Here is an 18,708-nt window from a genome sequence, read left to right as displayed (position 1 = left end):
TATCTGCGTTTGAACGTGCTGCCACTGTTTGTACCCTGGGTTGTAAATTTAAGAGAAAAAGACAAAAGGGCACAAGCTACTGTTGTATAGACAAAATAATACACATTTACAGTATTTGCTAACTGGCTAATTTACGTTTTATCTAACTATCCATACTCAAAAAGCAGTTTATTCCTGGTAAGGTAAGTGTAGTCTAGAGAGATCAGGTTCAAGATAGGACTACTGCACCTCCTGGATGTCTGTAGACAGACTAGGACAATTTAGAGATCCAAGAACTGTGAGATACTATAGCAGAGCTACTGTAACTAACACGCCTTTGCCGGCCTATTATTTTTGTTATTACTATCAGTTTTATTGTTTTGTAGTTGTTTGTTTGCTTAGCGTGTCACTGAACTGCAGGTACAGACAGAAAAATACTTCTGATACGAGAACTATAATAGCAAATGCAATCTATTGCAATAAAGGCAAAGTGCAATAATGCTAGCTAGGATTGAATGGAAACCGCAAGTCCCGCACGAAAATCCTATGATCATAGATCAGCTGCTTTAACTCGGCTTTAGTAACTAATATTACTCACGCGGAGTCTGAGATGTACTGTACTGGAGGACAATAGCGCCTGTACATATTAATGCCACCCACAGTGTGGTATGGTCTCTTTAAAAAGCATGGTGACGTGCACAGTGCGATCTGGACCATGACTTGCACACATGCGCCGTTGGTTTTGCAGAGGAGTTTTTTTTTTCCCTGTGCAGTGGAGTCTGTTACGAAAGTGTTTTACTTCTATAAAGAGATTAGAAAGACACGGATAAGCTTCGAAAAATATCCAGTTTGTGAAGGGCGTCTTGGCTTGCACGCTGGATTGGTGAAGGCACAGGCACATGCGTATGACCACCCAGGTCTTTCGTGCAGACTACATTATGTGTTTCAGGGATTTTGACAAACGACATTTTAATGCGAATATAAGCAGGTGAGTGGGTTAATTTATGTTTTGGTGGTTTTGAAATGGCATTACCTGTAAAGACACGTTTATGCCCCATGAACAGCTTTCAGGCATTTTCAAGCATTAAACACAAAGCAATTATGTCAAAACATCCAGTGAAGGACTATCATTACTCATTGTTTCTGCATGATGTCCGTGTTTATTCTGTCAACGCTGAATGGATTAAAGTTTTTTAAAGTCGAGTTATTATGCGTTTTGTGAAATGGGTACTTTCAGGTGGTAGTTTGCGGAAAACTAGAGTGTAGTAAATCTCTTAATTAAAGCAGTGAGAGTCCAATAATTATTGGTATTTGTAGCGTAGGGTCTATATAGGTAAGCTATTCATAACTTGGGGTATACAACTGGCCTTGCCAGTACGCAGTGAAAGTTATTTTGTGTGTTAACAGGCTACAGAAATAGTGTCTTTGTCCTATTTGCAGAGGGTGCAAGACGGAAAATAACCCAGTCTCGTTGTTGATTGGAGGGTTATTGCAAGTCAAACGATAGGACAGAATGAGTGTCATTTACATCGGCACGCTTTACCATTCGTCCGACTCTGTATTGAGGAAAGCTGAGATGATACTGTAGTTAAACATGACAAGAGACGTCTTGCATAATTAAGGGTAGAGGTTAAGGACTTTAATTTTCACGTGAAAGTTGTTTTTATTTTTAACAGACATAACACGGGCTTTTAGCCTTTATACTGCACACAAATATTCGGTGCGAGAGGGAACCCGAGTCGGAGGGCGGAAAAATAGTCACAAATGAAGTGTGAGAACTGCACAAAGAAGGTAAGAAATTGGCCTGTGCTCTACTAGTCCTGTTTATGCGCTTGTCAGCTTAGTGGTTGGGTCGTTAACATTTTGTGTGGGTGTCCAAACCTATAAATGATCGCGGTTTATTATTAACTGATTATTCATTTTCAAACAGTTCAGTTATTCTAAACGTGGACACAGGGTTGTTCTAAATAATGTTACAAACAGTAATATGAAAGTAATGTGAAATAGGCAAGATCCTGGCTGTTTCAACAAAATAGAAGCTTTAACATATATATATTTAGATATTTGTTCTGCTGACGAGTAATAGTGAACTAAATAGTGGAGTAAATGTGGACTATTGTTTTAGGTTTGTCAGGAGGTTGCAGGTTTGAACAAAAGCTCTGCCACTGTTTCACTGTGTTTTGCTGAGCACGTCATTTAACCCCCTAGTGCTGATGTCCTTCTAGCTGAAGATAAAACTTTCTCCTTTTGTAATATGACATTGGTTTTATGTATTGTTCAGTTATCCTAACACAGAAGCTGTAAACTGAGTGGCATAAAATGTCTGTGTGACCCCCTCTCCATTAACTTACTGTTTAACAGGGTACCCTTGTTTACACTCAATACTTGTGTGTGTAGCTTTGCAGAAATTGCTTTGTATATTTTCTCCACCATTTCAGCACTAAAAACTTGGAAAGCACATTTATGCTTTATTATAGCACACATTAACAGAATATTTGTATACAGCTTTTATATGGAATGTATGATCCCTGAAAAATTTCATCAGCTGTCAGTTTCATGAACTAGGCTTGGTTTGGGTTCCTGTTACACCCAGCCAAACAAAGCAGGTCTTTGCTTGTGTGGGTTTGAGAAGTGTATGACTTACCTCTCCTCAGCTATCAGGTTGTGAGTTTGGATTCAAGCTGTATGTTTCTGATATTTTAGTTGATTGATCACTGGGTTGTACTTCATGTCTGCCTAGCAGATTGCTTTGGTCTCTTGATTGTCAGCTTTTTTTGATTTAGCGAAAATCATTACCTCTTCGTAATGAAAACCAACTCTACTGCTTCCTGTTCTTAACAGTTTGGCAGTTATACTTTTTTTTTTGGAGGGCGAGATGCAAACACTGGGTCTTTCCAAATGGGTTTTTTTTTATCGTTAACATGTGGGAGTTTTGCTTCTGTTTTTTCTTTCAGGTTCTGATTTCCTTATTGTCATGGGTTTATGGCCCCACACATTTACATCATAACTAGGAATAGGTTTGAAGAATTTGTAATATGACCTCACAGCACTTTGGTTCTCCCTTCCTCCCTTCAGTTGCTTAGAGTCCCTATCTTGTCATGTTGTTTTTCTCAACAGTGAACCATGATGAAGAACCTGTTTTTTTTTTCACATTGTTTGAGACGTAAGGTAGCCTGGATTGCATTCACTCAGTTCTGTCAGTGATCAGGCTTAGCCGAATCACCTGGAGATTTGTTGTTTGTTAAATCTACATCTGACTAGCCTGTGATTCGTCAATGCCTGTAATGCTTCAGTGAGCACGAGTTCAAAACTGAATATCATGGATGATGTTAGTGTTCGCTGTGTAGATAATAAAAAAAATACTTCCTGCTCTAAGTGATGTTATTGGTTTTGCATTTTTCAATATCCTTTTGTTTCTGTGGTAGTGTTTCATTTGAAGATTGTGACTTTTTTATAATGCCCGGGTACGCCGTTTAGGGAAGGCAGGAGAAGTAGCTGCCTTCACCTTCCAAAGTTTCGTTATGTGATGTTTTTCAACACAAAACATATGTGGTTACTTTGTTATAAAGTTGTAAACACAAATGCAAAATGCATGAATGTTTCAGTCCTGTGGCATGTTTTGATCTTCACCTCCAAAAAAAATGTTTGTCATCCTCTCCTCCATTTTTGATTCTGTTGTCTGCCAAAAAGTGTTTTTCTGCTATTGACACATTTTTCACCCTTTTGATTAATAATTTACTAACCTTCCATTACCACTTCAAATTCACTTCTTCAGTTCACTTATTTCTGTGAAAACATTAAAATTGCATCTTGTGTTGTATGTAGTAACCTCAATATTTTTCTTTTAAGGTTTCTAATGATTGTTTATGAAGCATAAATATGACTTTGTTAATTTTCTGTAATTTTGGATTAAGAATCCCCAGTAAATCCCTTACCCTGTAACTCATAAACATGTAGAAACTTGTATTCCTTTGGGTTCTATACTGAATAACATATTTATGGGAATTCTGTGAAGTCATAGCTTGTGGAAGAAGTATTTTTTTTTTTTAAAGAAAACAATTGTGCTTACACCCGAAGAAGGCTTCACAGCCGAAACGTTGTTTTCTTTCTTCTTTCAGCACGGAATAAACCTATTACTTGTCATTTTCTCATCTCGCATAAATAGGGTAATGCAGCAAAGTCAATCTCATACATTTTTGCTTAAATGGTTGTTGGATTTTAATTTTCTTTTAAACAACAAATGAGACACAGCATCGGTTTAAATTGACCAAATTTATGATTATTTTGAGTGTGTATATGAAAACATGTGGTTCATCGGTATCTTAACAAAAATGATCACGTTTCACAACAATATATGTCCAATGGAAGAAACCACCACATTGACAGAATATCCATCGATACATTTTCTATCTGCTTCGTCCAATTCAGGGTAACAGGGGAGTCTAAGCCAATCCTGGCAAGCAATGGATGCAAAGTAATTGAATAAGAAATTAAAAAATTCCTTGCTACATTCCACAGTATTTTGCATATAATTTTTATGAAAATAAAAACTCTTGTGAAGGTCATTTGACATTCAAATGCCCGATGTGCTGTTGTGCAGTGCTCTTGTCATAGTTTCAAAAAAGAGGATAATAAAGGTGAAAACCTAAGTGGCTAATGATTTTGTTTGTTAAATATTGTACAGGAATGCAGCAAGAAACAGCCAGGTGGTGAATACCAAAGTTCATCAAGCAACTCTGTGGGGAAGACAGAAGAAAATGGGGAGGTAATGCTTAAAGGGAACTTTTTTGTGAAGCTGTTGTTTTCTTAATTTTAAATGTTCAAGAAGAGAACTAAATAGAACAGAAAACAAAATTACATTGATGCTTTTTTTCCAGCAGAAACTGCCTTTCAAAAGCTTGTCTATTTAGTGCTTAGTCTTGGATTCCCATAGTGTGAATATTACTTGAGGAGGATGATAGGGGGGTGAAAAGATAAAAGCCAGGCCTCAGACGAAAATCATTACATAAGTCAAAGTTTGTGACGTGTGTGAGATCACTAGCAAACAGCTGACTTTCTTCCAAATGTCCCACTAATTAGTTATGGTAGGGATCATTAAAGAGTCTGGGGTTTGGGAGGAGAAAGCAAAAGTTCTGCTTCTATCCATGATTTAACATGCAGTAGTTTTAAATATAAAAGGATTTCTACAAACAACAAAAGATATTTTGAATAGAATTGTGAACTTATTGTATGTTTTAAAGACTTATAGAAGTAAAGAAGTATAAAGAATATAAATAAATAGTATATAGTGTATATAATAGTACAGTATATAGAAGAAAGAAGTATCCCTGGATTGGAGTCCAGGCAGGATCCTTTCATCTCACACTCCACTGTGTCTTTGTTAAGGCATATGTACTGTATTTGCTAGGAGAGTTGTCTCTCTTCCTCCTATACCTTACATTTCATTGTTTTATAAGTTAACGTGAAAATCAGTTTTATAAGTTCTCTTTCAGTTAAAATGTATTTTTTACCTCCTAAAAAGACTGCCTACTCACTGTGCCTGCCTTTGTTTGCAGCTGAGTGAGTTCCACAAACTAGTCAGCGAGAGAGTGTTTCTTAGTGACTGTCTGGCTTGTGATCGGTGCATTACAGAACAGGAGCGCCACAGGATATCTCAGCAGAACCTTAAGGAATTCTCCCGGGTTCTAGGCCTTAACAAGGTATTGTGTTTTTCACTTTAAAGGAGAATGGCATAGGAGCAGCTCTGAACCAAGAAGATTTAGGATTTTAGTGCAGGAACTACATTCATCTTTGCTGTCTATTAATATATACAGTATGTTGACGTAGGGCCTAAAGGATTTTAGTTAACCTTTTGTTCAGTTAATACATTCAGGGTGTTATACTCCAGGTTATGTGGAGTAAGTAATACAACATGTTATTCACAGGAAGAAACAACAATGTAGTATCATGTCTATTGGTTATATCTTGACACCTCTAAGTTTAAAGTCCAGCACACTGAAGATGAAAAACACATTAGGTTTCAGTTCTTAATAAAATATTTTTCAGCAAGACTGCTCATTGTCTGATGGCACACAGAGATACTAAAGGCTTGCTTTAGATGTGTCCATTGTTGAGACATATGCAAGCTCTGAAGCTTCAGGTGGAACAGGTTTTGGAAAAGGGAATTTCCCTACCAAGTATGTGTGATGTCATACAAACAAAACCTCCAAGGACAAACCCAGTATTAAGTTGCAGCTCCTACGATTTTGACATATCAAAAGTACATTTCCTGTTTTTTCTGGATGTGAAAGAGAAGAAAAAGTAGTAGGCATGCTATTTGTTTGTAACACTATGTGGTAACTTTACTTATTTACAATTTTGGGAATTTTCGCCTTTTTAAACACTTAAAGAATATTTTTACACTTTGAGAAAGTTGATTGTCCATTAAGTGGATTTTTGTAAACAAAGTTTCTTATCCTAACTTGATTAACATATTGCAACTCATTAACAAGATTTTGGGGGTGCAGAACCTTCCTGGGTGAGTAATTGCCTTAATATCACACCAGGAGTGTCGCATTTTACTTCTACTACATACTTACATACATACTTCATACTTTTTCTTTACTTGGCAGTAATATCATAAAATGTGCTTCCTCATATCTATCAATAAGGTGGCATTTAGAAGCTAAAATTAAGCAGGAATTTCTCTTGATCACGGAAAGGATAAATTTGTGGAATAAACAGCCTTGTCAAAGTATATGATTTAATGTTGAGCGTGAGGTCTGTACCATGGTGCAGTTATTACGTTTTTTTTTAAATGGTGCAGGTATTGTATAATTTGTAGTGTTGTCTTTTCTTACCAATCTATCAATTACAGAATACTGAAGATGTAATGTATAGAACTCTGCTCATAGAGAAAAGCCCCAAAAAATGCACACCTCTCTCCTGTGTCACTGATTTTATCGGAGCGTCCTACAGTATATGGCTAACAATTGACCTGCTACTCATGAGCAAAGCGTTGAATAGCATAGTACTCCAACAACTAGCTATATACATGGAATTTCTACTTTCTCTGATTGTGAACATCTACAGTAAATGAAAAATGCAGGATCTCATAGTTAGGGACCAAAGTTGAATGATGACCAGTCTAAATGTGTTCCTAAAGGCAACTCTGAAACCATGTTGAAATCCAGATTTCATGGCCATTCTGTTGTCGACACTTTTCTGCTGTGACTTCCATAAATTTGTTGTTAGTAGAAAATTGTCATAATTACTTATAAAGAAATATAGGATAGAAATACAGGTGCTGTATAAGCTTTTGCATCAGTGAACCATTAATTTAATATTTTTTTCTTTGTTTTTCCTACAGAAATGTGATACCTCAAAACACAAAGTGCTGGTAGTCTCCCTTTGCCCTCAGTCTCTGCCTTTCTTTGCTGCCAAATTCAACCTCGGCATTCCTGATTCCACCAGGAAGCTTTGTGGATTTTTGAAGAGTCAAGGTACATCTAAGTAATGTTCTAACTGTACTTGCCACTTACACTGTCCTATCTAAGAATATGAGGAATATTGGCCTGTTTTTCTGACAGGGCAGGAAAATGCAGTCCAGTGACTGTTTGTTTACTACCTACACCCATAAGCTGAATTCGTATAGATTAACTTTGTTTTAGTTCAGTTTTTCTTTCTTTACCTACAGCATGGGATATTCCATGTCATTGTTCTTGAAGCTTATCCGGCATGTTGATAGAGATTTTTAAAGATTAATGTCACACAGACTCACACTAAAGTGTTACCCAGAGGTGCTTGTGCATCTTCAGTCAAAGCCTGTGTTCTCTGCCAGGGGTGCACCATGTGTTTGATGCCACCCTGGCGGCTGACTTCAGCCTCTTGGAGAGCCAGAGGGAGTTTGTCCAGCGGTACCGGAGGAGGAACCAAGACCAGCAGGCTCTGCCTATGTTCACCTCTGCCTGCCCAGGTGAGAGTCCCTCTGTCCCATCCTCGCATACACGGCAGCTCGTGACTCCTTTTTTACCTCACTCACAGAGTGAGTGATATTGGAGTTGTAGGTATGTAATATGAAAGAGTACCAGATCACAAGTAAGTATTCTGTGGAGATATATCGTGATTACTGCTTATACATTTAGCTATGTAAAGTCCAACTTTTAAACCACTTGTGAACTTGGTACTGATTTTTATCTTCTCTTCCATCTTTCTTAAACTGTGCTTTGTACATAAACATATTATACACATTTGTGTTTACATGCAGTAAAGCAGTAAAAATTAAGCTTTGTACAAGATTTACAACTTTATTTTTAAATTTATTTTGCAGTACAGTTACAAATATATTCTAAAAATAAAGAACATTTACACAGTGTTTAAGTCTTGAATGTTGTAGAGGATAAAATTTTCTGGATACAGAGTGTTGTGGATCATAGGCTGCACACATTTGTGTGTAGAACTTCTTCAGTCATCTAAATGATTTTAAGATAGAGTACTGATGGAGGAGTCAATGTCCCATAGTAATAATATAAATATAACTATAAATATCAGTTTTTAACATGCAGTTGATCTCTGTGCTTTGAAATGTGTTTTGCCTTGAAGTTGTATTGCTCAAATAATCAGTAGTCTTGTCAAAACATATACTAGAATTGTCGCTTCCGCAAAGCTGCGATACATTATAAAATAAAGTATTATGACTAGTATTGGTAATAACGATGCTAATCATTATACTGTATGTAATAACTTATCTATTTAGTTGTAAGATCCATGGAAACATTAAACTTGTAAGTATGTGCCCCAGTTGATAACCTGCCGACACAATTAATCTGGGAGTGATTGTTTAAAGCAGAGTGAAGACTCAGATACCTTAAGAAAACCCTAAAGTCTCATGACGGTATACAGTAGCATTTCAAATGAAATAATGCAGTCAGAACATTATACAAAGAGGGCTTTCAATGTTTAGCAAGAGATTCATGTGATCTGACTTAGTCATAGAGTTAAAGGACATTCTAATTAAAATGAACACCAGTGCAGCCAGATTATAGGGGATAATAAGCTCAAGCCATTGCTTTGATTTTCGTGGAAATGGCATGAATGAGGTGCTGTGTGAGGTGTTCTGAGACCAGACTGACGGTGACCTTTTGTTCTCAGGGTGGATCCGCTATGCAGAGCGTGTTTTGGGTAGCCTTGTGACCCCACACATCTGCACCTCCAAATCCCCCCAGCAGATAATGGGCTCTCTGGTCAAGGACTATTTCACCAAACAGCAGGTGAGCATCATCACAATCATAATAGCTAGCTCCTTTTTTACAGCCTTAAGGATGAGTGCAATTATTAAAGTTTGTAAGTGAATTCATGTAATATGTTACATTTGGTTTTAAATATCAATTTAATAAAAGAGGAAGTGTATAAATATTTATACCATTGTTAATATCTTAACAATGTATCTGCATACATCGTCAAAAAATATTAATCATGACAGAGTACTTTAGCCATTAGGAGATTCATCACGTCAGAAAAAACACATAGCATTGAGGATACTGTTTCCCATGTTAATATTGTCACTCAAGGGCCTGTCTTGGCTAATTAACTGGTTAGCCTTAAAACCTTCTTTTGTTGAATGTTTAAAATTTTGGGGAGTGTTCTAGCTTCTATGCGTTTTACATTAGTCCTTAGTTAATCAATTAATAAGTTCTTCAGCTTTCCCAAGTGTTTGTTTCATCTAAAACCTAGGTTTATATTTTATTTAATAAATCGTCAGAGAAAAATAGATGCATCATGCATTTTGCATTAGCACAAGAAGTGATTGGATGACTTTCCAAACGCTTTTGTTTTAATGTATTCACTAAACTAGCTAGTATTGTTAACATTGAATAAACTACTTGAGTGCTACCCCAACTACAGGGCTATTCTCAGTTCCTAAAATATATTTCTCAATTGATATTAAGGTGTTTTTTTTTTCAGTTTGTGAATAGTTCACATTCAAAAGGAAACAAGAACCTTATGGATTGAAGTGAGTCTTCTTTAGTGGAAATCCTGAAAACCCTAAATTGCAGCCACAGAACTTAAACCTCCTGCTTCTTCTGTAAAAAGGCTCCCGGGCTTTATCTGTCTCTTGACAAGGGAGTGTTTGATGCTGTTTTTCAGAAGCTCTCCCCAGATAAAGTGTACCATGTGGTGGTGGCACCCTGCTTTGATAAGAAGTTGGAGGCTTTGCGGGAGGAGTTCTACAACAGCCTGCTGGAAAGCCAAGATGTAGACTGTGTTGTCACCTCAGGTCAGTGCTACTCCCCTGAGATTGACCCCTTAACACACTTCAGGATACTCACCAGACACACTATCAAGGGGTGGTGGCTGAAGTGTTGAGTGGCTGACTTTACATATTGTAAGCTTTTAACTATTATTTGTAATGTACTATGCAAACACTGAAAAGAGACTGGAGACTTCTGTTTAGTTTCACGCATTTAGTGCCTATGCCTTTAGTACTGTATATACTGTATGTTAATATATATTAAATACATAATAGTCAAGTAGATAATAAAAGGAGCACATCTTAGGAGGCATTGACACCATTGTATTCAGTCCTGTAATGCAGATGCCTTATATCCACACATATGTTGAACAGGAGGTGTTAAAAATTGGTTTTGCTGTATTTGGATTCTCACAGTAGGTGTGAGAAAGTATTTCACTCTTTAAGTCTGCTTCACCAGGCAAAGTACTGTACATGTACAGTATACCATGTTTAAAGAACCTTAATAGAGGGAAATGGCTTTCTGTGGCTGCTTGTCTTGATTAAATGTATAGAAAGCAGACTGAAATGATTGTCCTGCCTAACATTGTGAAATTAACATAATTAAGCCATCTTTCCCATGTTTAATACAGAAATTCATTATTCATCTATATGAAATCTATCTGTTCTGAGGTACTCAGAATATTATAACAGCGCTTTTTTGTGTTTCAGGGGAAATCATGCTCATGATGGAGGAGCAAAAGGTTTCAATTGAGAGCTTGGATTCCATTCCTTTAGATCATGTGTAAGTTCTTGCAGCTCTGTGAAAAGTAGTTAGTTAAACTGAAAACAGTATATTGTCTCTACTTAAATTATTACCCAAATGTAAGCATTAGCTATGTCAAATTACTAGCATGCCAAACAGTATATGCAGTGAAAAACTGAGTTTGGTTTTTGTTAAATTATTTTTTGGTTAAACAGTTACAAATCAATACTGTTCTGAGTGTTAAATTGCTAATTGTTTAACTGTTTGACTAGCCCATAAATCTATGATTCTTTTAATACTGAATAATCTGTTGAACCCAATGGAGAGCTACCTGAACCAAGTCAATGTTGTCATACAGATGACATTATTGACAGTATTTCTTTTAATAATAGTAGGTGCATAAGGGGTGGCATAGTGGTGCAGTGGTTAGCATTGCTGCCTTGCAGCACTTGGGCCCTGAGTTAAATTCCAGATCTGGGGTGCTGTGTTAATTGAATTTATATGTTCTCCAATTTTTTATATGAGTTTTCTCCCACAGGCCAAAAACATAATAGTAATTTACTTGGCTCCTGGTAAAATTAGCTCTGGTGTGAGTGTGTGAATGTCTGGGTTTGTGTGTGCCTGGTGGTGGACTGGCATCCTGTCATTTAGTTAAAATGCTAAAAATTAAGATTTGCTTTAATGGAAGATTTCAAACTTTACTTTTCAATGCACACTACAATAGCCTTCCTATACCAACCCATTGCTAAATGTATACCTTGTACATTGAAATTAATCTACAGTATGCACTCAATAACAAGTGTTTTATAAACATTTATATTTTATTTCAACATACAGTATTTTGCTAATTACATAACTACAAATGAAGCAGAATGTTAAGTTCACTACATTTTGATCACAACTAGAAATCAGACAAATCAGACCTGCAGTATTATATATCACTAAGTTACCAAAGAATTGTCATCTTCCCCAACTTTTCTGTGCAGCAGCACAACAAAAGAAAACCCTAAATAAAAACAACGTACAGACGTCTCTGCTTTACCGCAATAGATGCATTCCTGTAAAACCGCACGTTATGCAAAATCACGCAATAAAAATAACAGGGCTTATGGGGAAAAATAGGGTAAGGGGAAGACCACTCAAAACCTAACCAAATGCCTAACCAAAGCTTGACCAAATTTGTTAGTTATCCTATTAAAAAATGTTTACACAGTTTAAACACATTAAATTTATAGTGTAGCATTTATGGAATGATTCATGTGGGCAAGGAGAATTGAGGAGCAACTCCTACAATAATTGGCACTTTCAAAACAAAGCACGTGGGACAGCTGAGCATCATGTGTATTCCTCCGTGGATCGACGCGTTCAGTTGTGTTACTCCAGCATGCAAAACGTAAACATGTCGGGGACGGAATCGCATATAAGCCAACACGAGTTTCCTATTATACAGACAACTGTCCCCTATTTACCAATCGCGTATGAGCCAATTCGCGTTTTAGAAACTCATGTAATAGCAGAGATCAGTGTAATTGTTCTTCATTTTGCTTGAAGTTGATTTAAGTGGTGTAAATGAAGTGGTGAATGGGAAAGGGTAATAAATCCAGGCTTGCTAAGATGTATTGTGGTCTCACCAGTGTTCCATAGCTCAACTATTTGAGCCCCGGTACTGTATTTAATAAGTTGCTTGAAACCATAAGGTTTCTGCTAAGAGTGAACTCTGCACAGATCCTTCCCTGTCACCTTTCATTTTCATAAAGAGGATTGGCAAACACCCTTGTGTGCTATTTAGAGCCAAGTCAGGAAGACAGTAATCTGAAATTAGTTTATATGTCAAGATAAGATTTTAGTGTGTGATGAAATCTGCTCTTTGTTTCCAGGTTTGGGGAGACAGAGGAAGTCGATATTGTTCGGCATGAAGGGAGGGGAGCAGAGGGATTTCTGGAACACATCTTCAAATATGCAGCCAAAGAGCTCTTTGGACTGGATGTCGAGGAAATAGTTTATAAGACTCTGAAGTGAGTGATTTGGGTCTGTGTCTGTTTGGGTCTTCTGGAATGCTCACCATATAAAGACTCCCTGTACTAAGGGATAAAGTTGTTGGCTACATTTACCAAATCTGAATGTGACACTCATCATCAAATGGTTTTACAATCGTTCTCTGGTTGCAATTTATTCCAAAGTGGGTTACATACATACCTTCTAAAAACTATAAATTGGCATTTATAATATCTTCAGATCAACTAGAAGAGACTTGTTTGCCTATTGTATATAAGCATTAAAAATTAAGTTTTAAGCATATTGTATGCAGCAATGAAAGTGAACTATTTTTATTTGGAATATAAATTATTTAGTTCCCAAAATTAAAAGCCCTTAAAACAAAAAATGTGTGTTGTACTCAGGTTAAACTGTGAATTTATATCAGGGTTTTGTTGTTTTTATTTATGAAAGTGAGGGAAGTCTGACATAGATAAATAAGCCTTACCATTGCAGGGACTCTGTATATTAATTTGAACTTTTACACAATAATCTGTACAACAGGAACACAACAGAACATTGAACAGTTTTTCCTAAAATGTGTGAATTAATTCCTCATGCTCTGCTTCTCTCTTGCCTCTCAGGAACCGGGACTTCCAGGAGGTGACACTGGAGAAGGATGGAGAAACACTCTTACAGTTTGCTGCTGTGTATGGCTTCAGAAATATACAGAACATGATTCAAAAGCTCAAGAAAGGAAAGTTCCTTTACCAGTTGGTGGAGGTGCTTTCCTGTCCAGGAGGCAAGTCATTCAAACCTAATGTTTCAAAGAGTATGGGTTTTCACAGGTCTGGTCCACAGTCTTCCATTGTCTCATCTGTTATTCTTACAAGATTACTGTGATTAATTTGTAAATTCTTAGGTTTATAAAATCATTTTATTTAACTTTAGGTTTAACTCAGTGTTTTTAAATTTCCATCTTTTAGTAAATTGGATGTGGTCATAAGATAAAGGTTCTATTTGAATAATAACTGCTATGGATTATCAAGCTGACTTTTGAAAGAGCAGGTTATTTGTTGAATCATCAGTTTTCATAGAAAAGTGTACAAAATATCGAAAATGGCTAAAGTGGAAGGTACACACTAGGAATATGTACCATAAACCTCCTTGTAGTTCAACACAGTAACAGAGTAACCTCAGAAGTTCAAAAGAGAAGGTACATTTGGCTTCTCTTATAGGTTAAACTATTTCTATAACTCGGTGATAGCAGGCTTTCTCTTTTGGTTAGAGGCCTTCCAAGCTGACAGAGACAGCAGACACTTTTGTAACACCAACTCTTATGGTATCTTATGACCACCATGTGCTGTCAAGTCATATGTATCAATAAGGCCAACATATTTTATAGATGTACTGTATAACTCCCTTACATAGAAATATGTATGCAATAGAAAATAATCTGTCCATTGCAGAATATTGTTTTTGCCTCTTCATTTTGTGTCTGCACTTAGGAGAGAAAATGCAAATTTGTGCTGCGCACTCTGCACTTTTGTTGCAGTATTTGCAGGTTCAAAGATAGTATTAATCTCAACAGAAGTGAAAGGGACTTGTATAGAAGAATATTAAAGTGAAATGCAAGTGCTCCCTGGTTTGATGTTTATAACCAGTCAAACCTGAAGAAGCATTCACACACCTGAAGGCTCCACTGCCAAAAAGTTGTCTCTTTTCCTTTCAGCATGGAATAAACCTTTATCTGTTCCGTAAGCAGTCATGCTTGTCTTGGGTTACGTTAGTGGAGCTGCAGTTAACGTTCTGCGTATCTTGGTCTGCCAGGCTGTCTGAATGGGAAAGGCCAGGCGCAGCTGGAAAGCGGGAAACCGGACCGGGCATTGCTGCAGCAGATGGAGGAGGTGTACACCAGCCTGCCAATGAGGTTACCAGAGACTAGCCCCCAGGTGCACAGGCTCTACCAGGACTGGCTAGAGGGAGCTGACTCCCCCAGGGCTCGCCAGGTCCTTCACACGCAATACAGGCCAGAGAACCAGGCGGCCAGCTCGCCGGACTACAAGTGGTAGCCTGGCCCTCTCTCCCTGATCAGTAAATCTCCGACTTTCATGACACAGCCGCGCAGCTTCTCCATCCAGATATGAGGGAATTTAATTTGGATTCTTCTTTCTTTAATTCACACTCGCCAATTATGTCCCCCATTTATACATTTTTATAATCATATATATTAATATGATTTGTCCTGGCAGCAGTGCACGGGGCTTAGAAAATCACACACACACACGCGTTCTCTGAGACTGGTGTGGGAGATCTTGGCACTTCCATTGTGTTCTGCTACAGGGCTTTGACCTAGCTTGTGTTTCATCCGTTTAATTAACCCTTAATTGTTCCAATGATCCTGGTGCTGAGGATTGCTTAAACACTTGAGGGTCGATGAAAGGAAATAAAATGTAGATTAGAGCAGGTGCATCAGGGTTGCCAGATCCAAATTAGTGCAGTGGAACCCTCATTTCATGCTTTGGTTAACTGAAATTTCCAGACACTTGCATCAATTCTTGAAAATATTTTACAGCTAATGATCCCATAATCCAGTGCATTATTAAATTTAGTTTGACGTTCTAGTGAAATTAATTTAAGGGAAATTCTAGTGCATTTTTACTGGAAGTGAAAAAAAGGGAGTGAGGAGCCAGAAGGCTTTGTGGTCTTGCATGAACCAGCTGACTCCTCTACACTGGACAGCCTCCTGCCTGAGGTGTAATTTTTGGGCCTTTTTTGTTAAGCAGTTTTAGGGAAGCAGACCTATTTTGTGTTTTGTTTTTGTTTTAAATAATGTTCCAAAAAAGTAGAGCAGTAGACGTTCTTTCTATTTACTAGACCTTTGTTTTAAATGTTTTAGGTAGTTTTAAACTGCTTGTTGCATCTTGATAGCTGTAGCAGCAATGTGCTCAAGCTGCCTTCCTCATATCTTTTTCCTTTCTGAAACTCGACTCAATGGCTGCCGTTTTAGAGTGTTCTTTAAAAGTGAAAATCCAATGGAAAATTTTAACTACTAATTCATGAATGTTTTGTGTATGGCTATCCATACTCTCTACCATTTCTGCAAAATATTTTGTCACGAGTGAATGATTTAGAAATAACCTTTTGGTGCTATGATCAATTTTTACACTACAGAGAGAACAGTGAAACAGCTGCCATTAAGTTTGCTCTGCTTTACATTTTCCCTGTATTAGTAGTTTTGTTAGACCCATTCTGCCACTCAGTTCCAGTGCAGACAGAAGCAGACACCATGCTTAGCATTGCATAGATGTCTTCAGCGGCAAAGAACTTAACCATAGCTTTCAGGACAGCTGTATTTGAATACATTTGATATCACCAATGAGCTTGAGGGATTATTTTGATCTTATACGGTGGAATGAGCCTCTTCTCCAATAAGCATTGATCATCTCGTACTTCACGGTCTACAGTGAAGGCAAGTGGCTCAGAGGATTCTGTCTGTACCTTTATTCTCGCTGTGGGTGGCAGCAGGGTGAGTGGTAAGGCTTGAAATCACACAACCTTCAGGTCTAAATTTGGGTATGTACTGTATATATATATAAGACAATATATATATATTATAACAAAAAGAAAACTGGAAAAAATATGATTATCCTGTCTTAACCTTTGTCATCAGAGCCCTTTCTGCATATTACAAATGGATTGCTAGTTGATACAAAATAAGAAGTGTCAATGGTTTAGACATTAAAATGTAAAAAAAAATCTAGTCCTGCTGTGATACAAACCTCAGAACTTTTTGGTAGGTTTAATAAATTCACAAAGTGTTTTTCCATCTCTGTCCTTCTGATGGTCACTGTGTGCAGTGGACACTCACATGAAAGTACCAGAGTATACTAATATTCCAGATCTTTTTCTATGTAGATGGGCACAGTATCAAAATTAAGACCTGGATACTCTCTTTATTGATTTCATAAAACAGAATTATGCATATTTCTGACTTCATCAAACATGCGCATTGTACCTGCATGGGGAAAGGTGGAAAGTAAGGATGTCCAATCCTCTGTGATAAACATTGTTTTTTTTACATCTGTTGGTCTTTAAAATAGTTACTGTAATGTCAACAAATTTTGCAAAACCACAACCACAAAGCTAAATAGAACATTTGCACTGACATCATGTTCTCTAATTGACTTTCTCTTATATCAGCTGTCGGCTGGCTGAATACACCAGAAAGCAAAAAGGAGGCTTAAACGTATGTGGAAACAGTGCTGCTGTGCTCACACCTATTAGTATTTCACCTGTAATCGCTTGGTGTGTGTGTGTGCGTGTCTGTTTACTGTGTCACCTATGATGGGCTGGAGTCCTGTCCAGGGTGTATCCTGCCTTACACCTGTTGCTTGCCTAGATAGGTTCTGGATCCCCCGTGACCCTGAAGTGGATGGGTGGATAGATGTCCTTGTTTATTAGTTAGGAGACACATCAGTTTGTTTAATTTCTTCCCGCAAAATGTTTTAACACATTCTCCACCCATGCTTTCCTTTCCCCTTGAATAATACAGCACAGCAGTGGGGTCCAGTTGGACATGAACCTTACAAATAAAGAAGAAAGAAATATTTTAGAAGTCGGAGCAAGGATTTTAAAATAATTTCTTCCCATGATTTGATGATTAAATGATTGCAATGCCTTCCAAATTATTCAGATTTAATCAGCAGTAAATCCCTTTAGTCAGTGTTGATCGCACACTCTTGCAACACAATCCAAGTTGAATAGCACAGCTGTCCTCAGTAACTCCCATTTAATTTGGTTTGTGTTGCCAGAAGAGGACCAGACTGGACAGGGACATTTGGTTTTCCTTTTCCCTTGAATAATCCATTACAACAATGAGGTCCAGATGGATGTGAACCATACAAATAACAGGAAGAAAGAAATATTTTAGAAGTGGTAGCAAGGATTTTTAAAATGTCCTCATTTGAGCACAGCTAATATTTTAATATGTCTGTATTGGGTGCTCCCTGGAATGTTCAGCATTTCTAAACGTCAAAGTCCTCCCATAAATTTAAAATTGTTGCCTAAGCATACTTTATAGGAATCTTTGAAAAACAGATTGCGATGACAGATATTTCTTACAATGTTTAAACTTAAAGATTTCAGTGAAGCAGAATTTTACCTGAAACTTGGTATTACGTACTTATCCCTTTTATCATGTCTGAATTCTGACTCAAATACTGCAAATGTGAGCCAAAACAGTCCAAAAATACAATGTTTGTTCATCTTAAACTTGGTGCTTCATTAATTGCCTATAATCTTGAAATTATAATAAACATATCAGAAGATGAATTTGAGTGTGTCTGGTCATGTTGCTTAATCAGTTTCTTGAATTTCAGTTTTCTATTTTGCTTTTGAGTCTGCCTTATGTCTGTAAAGAAGAACAATGCTATCTTAACTGGAATTTTAAGAAATAGTGTGTCAAAGGATTGAAAACTTAAATCTCACAGTGGTCAGTGTAATCTGCCCCAATTTATTTTAAATCACTTGTAAACCGATTATTTATGCAAATGAAAAATTACTTTTAATAATGTTTGTAGTAGAATATCATGCCATTATTCATATATTCTTAATATTATTAATTAACATGACTTATAATATATTTTGGGTACTGTGTGAAGCTGTGATGAAAATCAATACTTTGAAACAATTTTTCAAGAATTTTAAAAATTACTCACATCTATGAGTTGTATCATTCTTTACTATTACTATAGCTGATGGCTCTAAAAGTGTTCATATT

General features: G+C 37.0%; 1 protein-coding gene across 1 annotated transcript; it reads left to right on the top strand.

Moving 5' to 3' along the window:
- The first annotated feature begins 710 nt into the window (after nucleotides 1-710).
- On the top strand, nucleotides 711-18,260 carry narf (nuclear prelamin A recognition factor). The gene is made up of 12 exons (XM_088599551.1): nucleotides 711-967; nucleotides 1,656-1,770; nucleotides 4,664-4,744; nucleotides 5,535-5,678; nucleotides 7,328-7,460; nucleotides 7,799-7,933; nucleotides 9,109-9,227; nucleotides 10,105-10,234; nucleotides 10,919-10,991; nucleotides 12,830-12,967; nucleotides 13,571-13,728; nucleotides 14,757-18,260. The coding sequence occupies exons 2-12, from the start codon at nucleotides 1,744-1,746 to the stop codon at nucleotides 14,996-14,998; spliced, it is 1,380 nt and encodes a 459-aa protein (XP_088455677.1). The 5' UTR covers nucleotides 711-967; nucleotides 1,656-1,743; the 3' UTR covers nucleotides 14,999-18,260.
- The last annotated feature ends 448 nt before the right edge of the window (nucleotides 18,261-18,708 follow it).

The sequence above is a fragment of the Lepisosteus platostomus genome, chromosome 11 (assembly GCF_059453375.1).
Source record: "Lepisosteus platostomus isolate fLepPlt1 chromosome 11, fLepPlt1.hap1, whole genome shotgun sequence".
Taxonomy (NCBI): Eukaryota; Metazoa; Chordata; class Actinopteri; order Semionotiformes; family Lepisosteidae; genus Lepisosteus; species Lepisosteus platostomus.
This window is presented reverse-complemented; position numbering and strand designations above follow the sequence as displayed.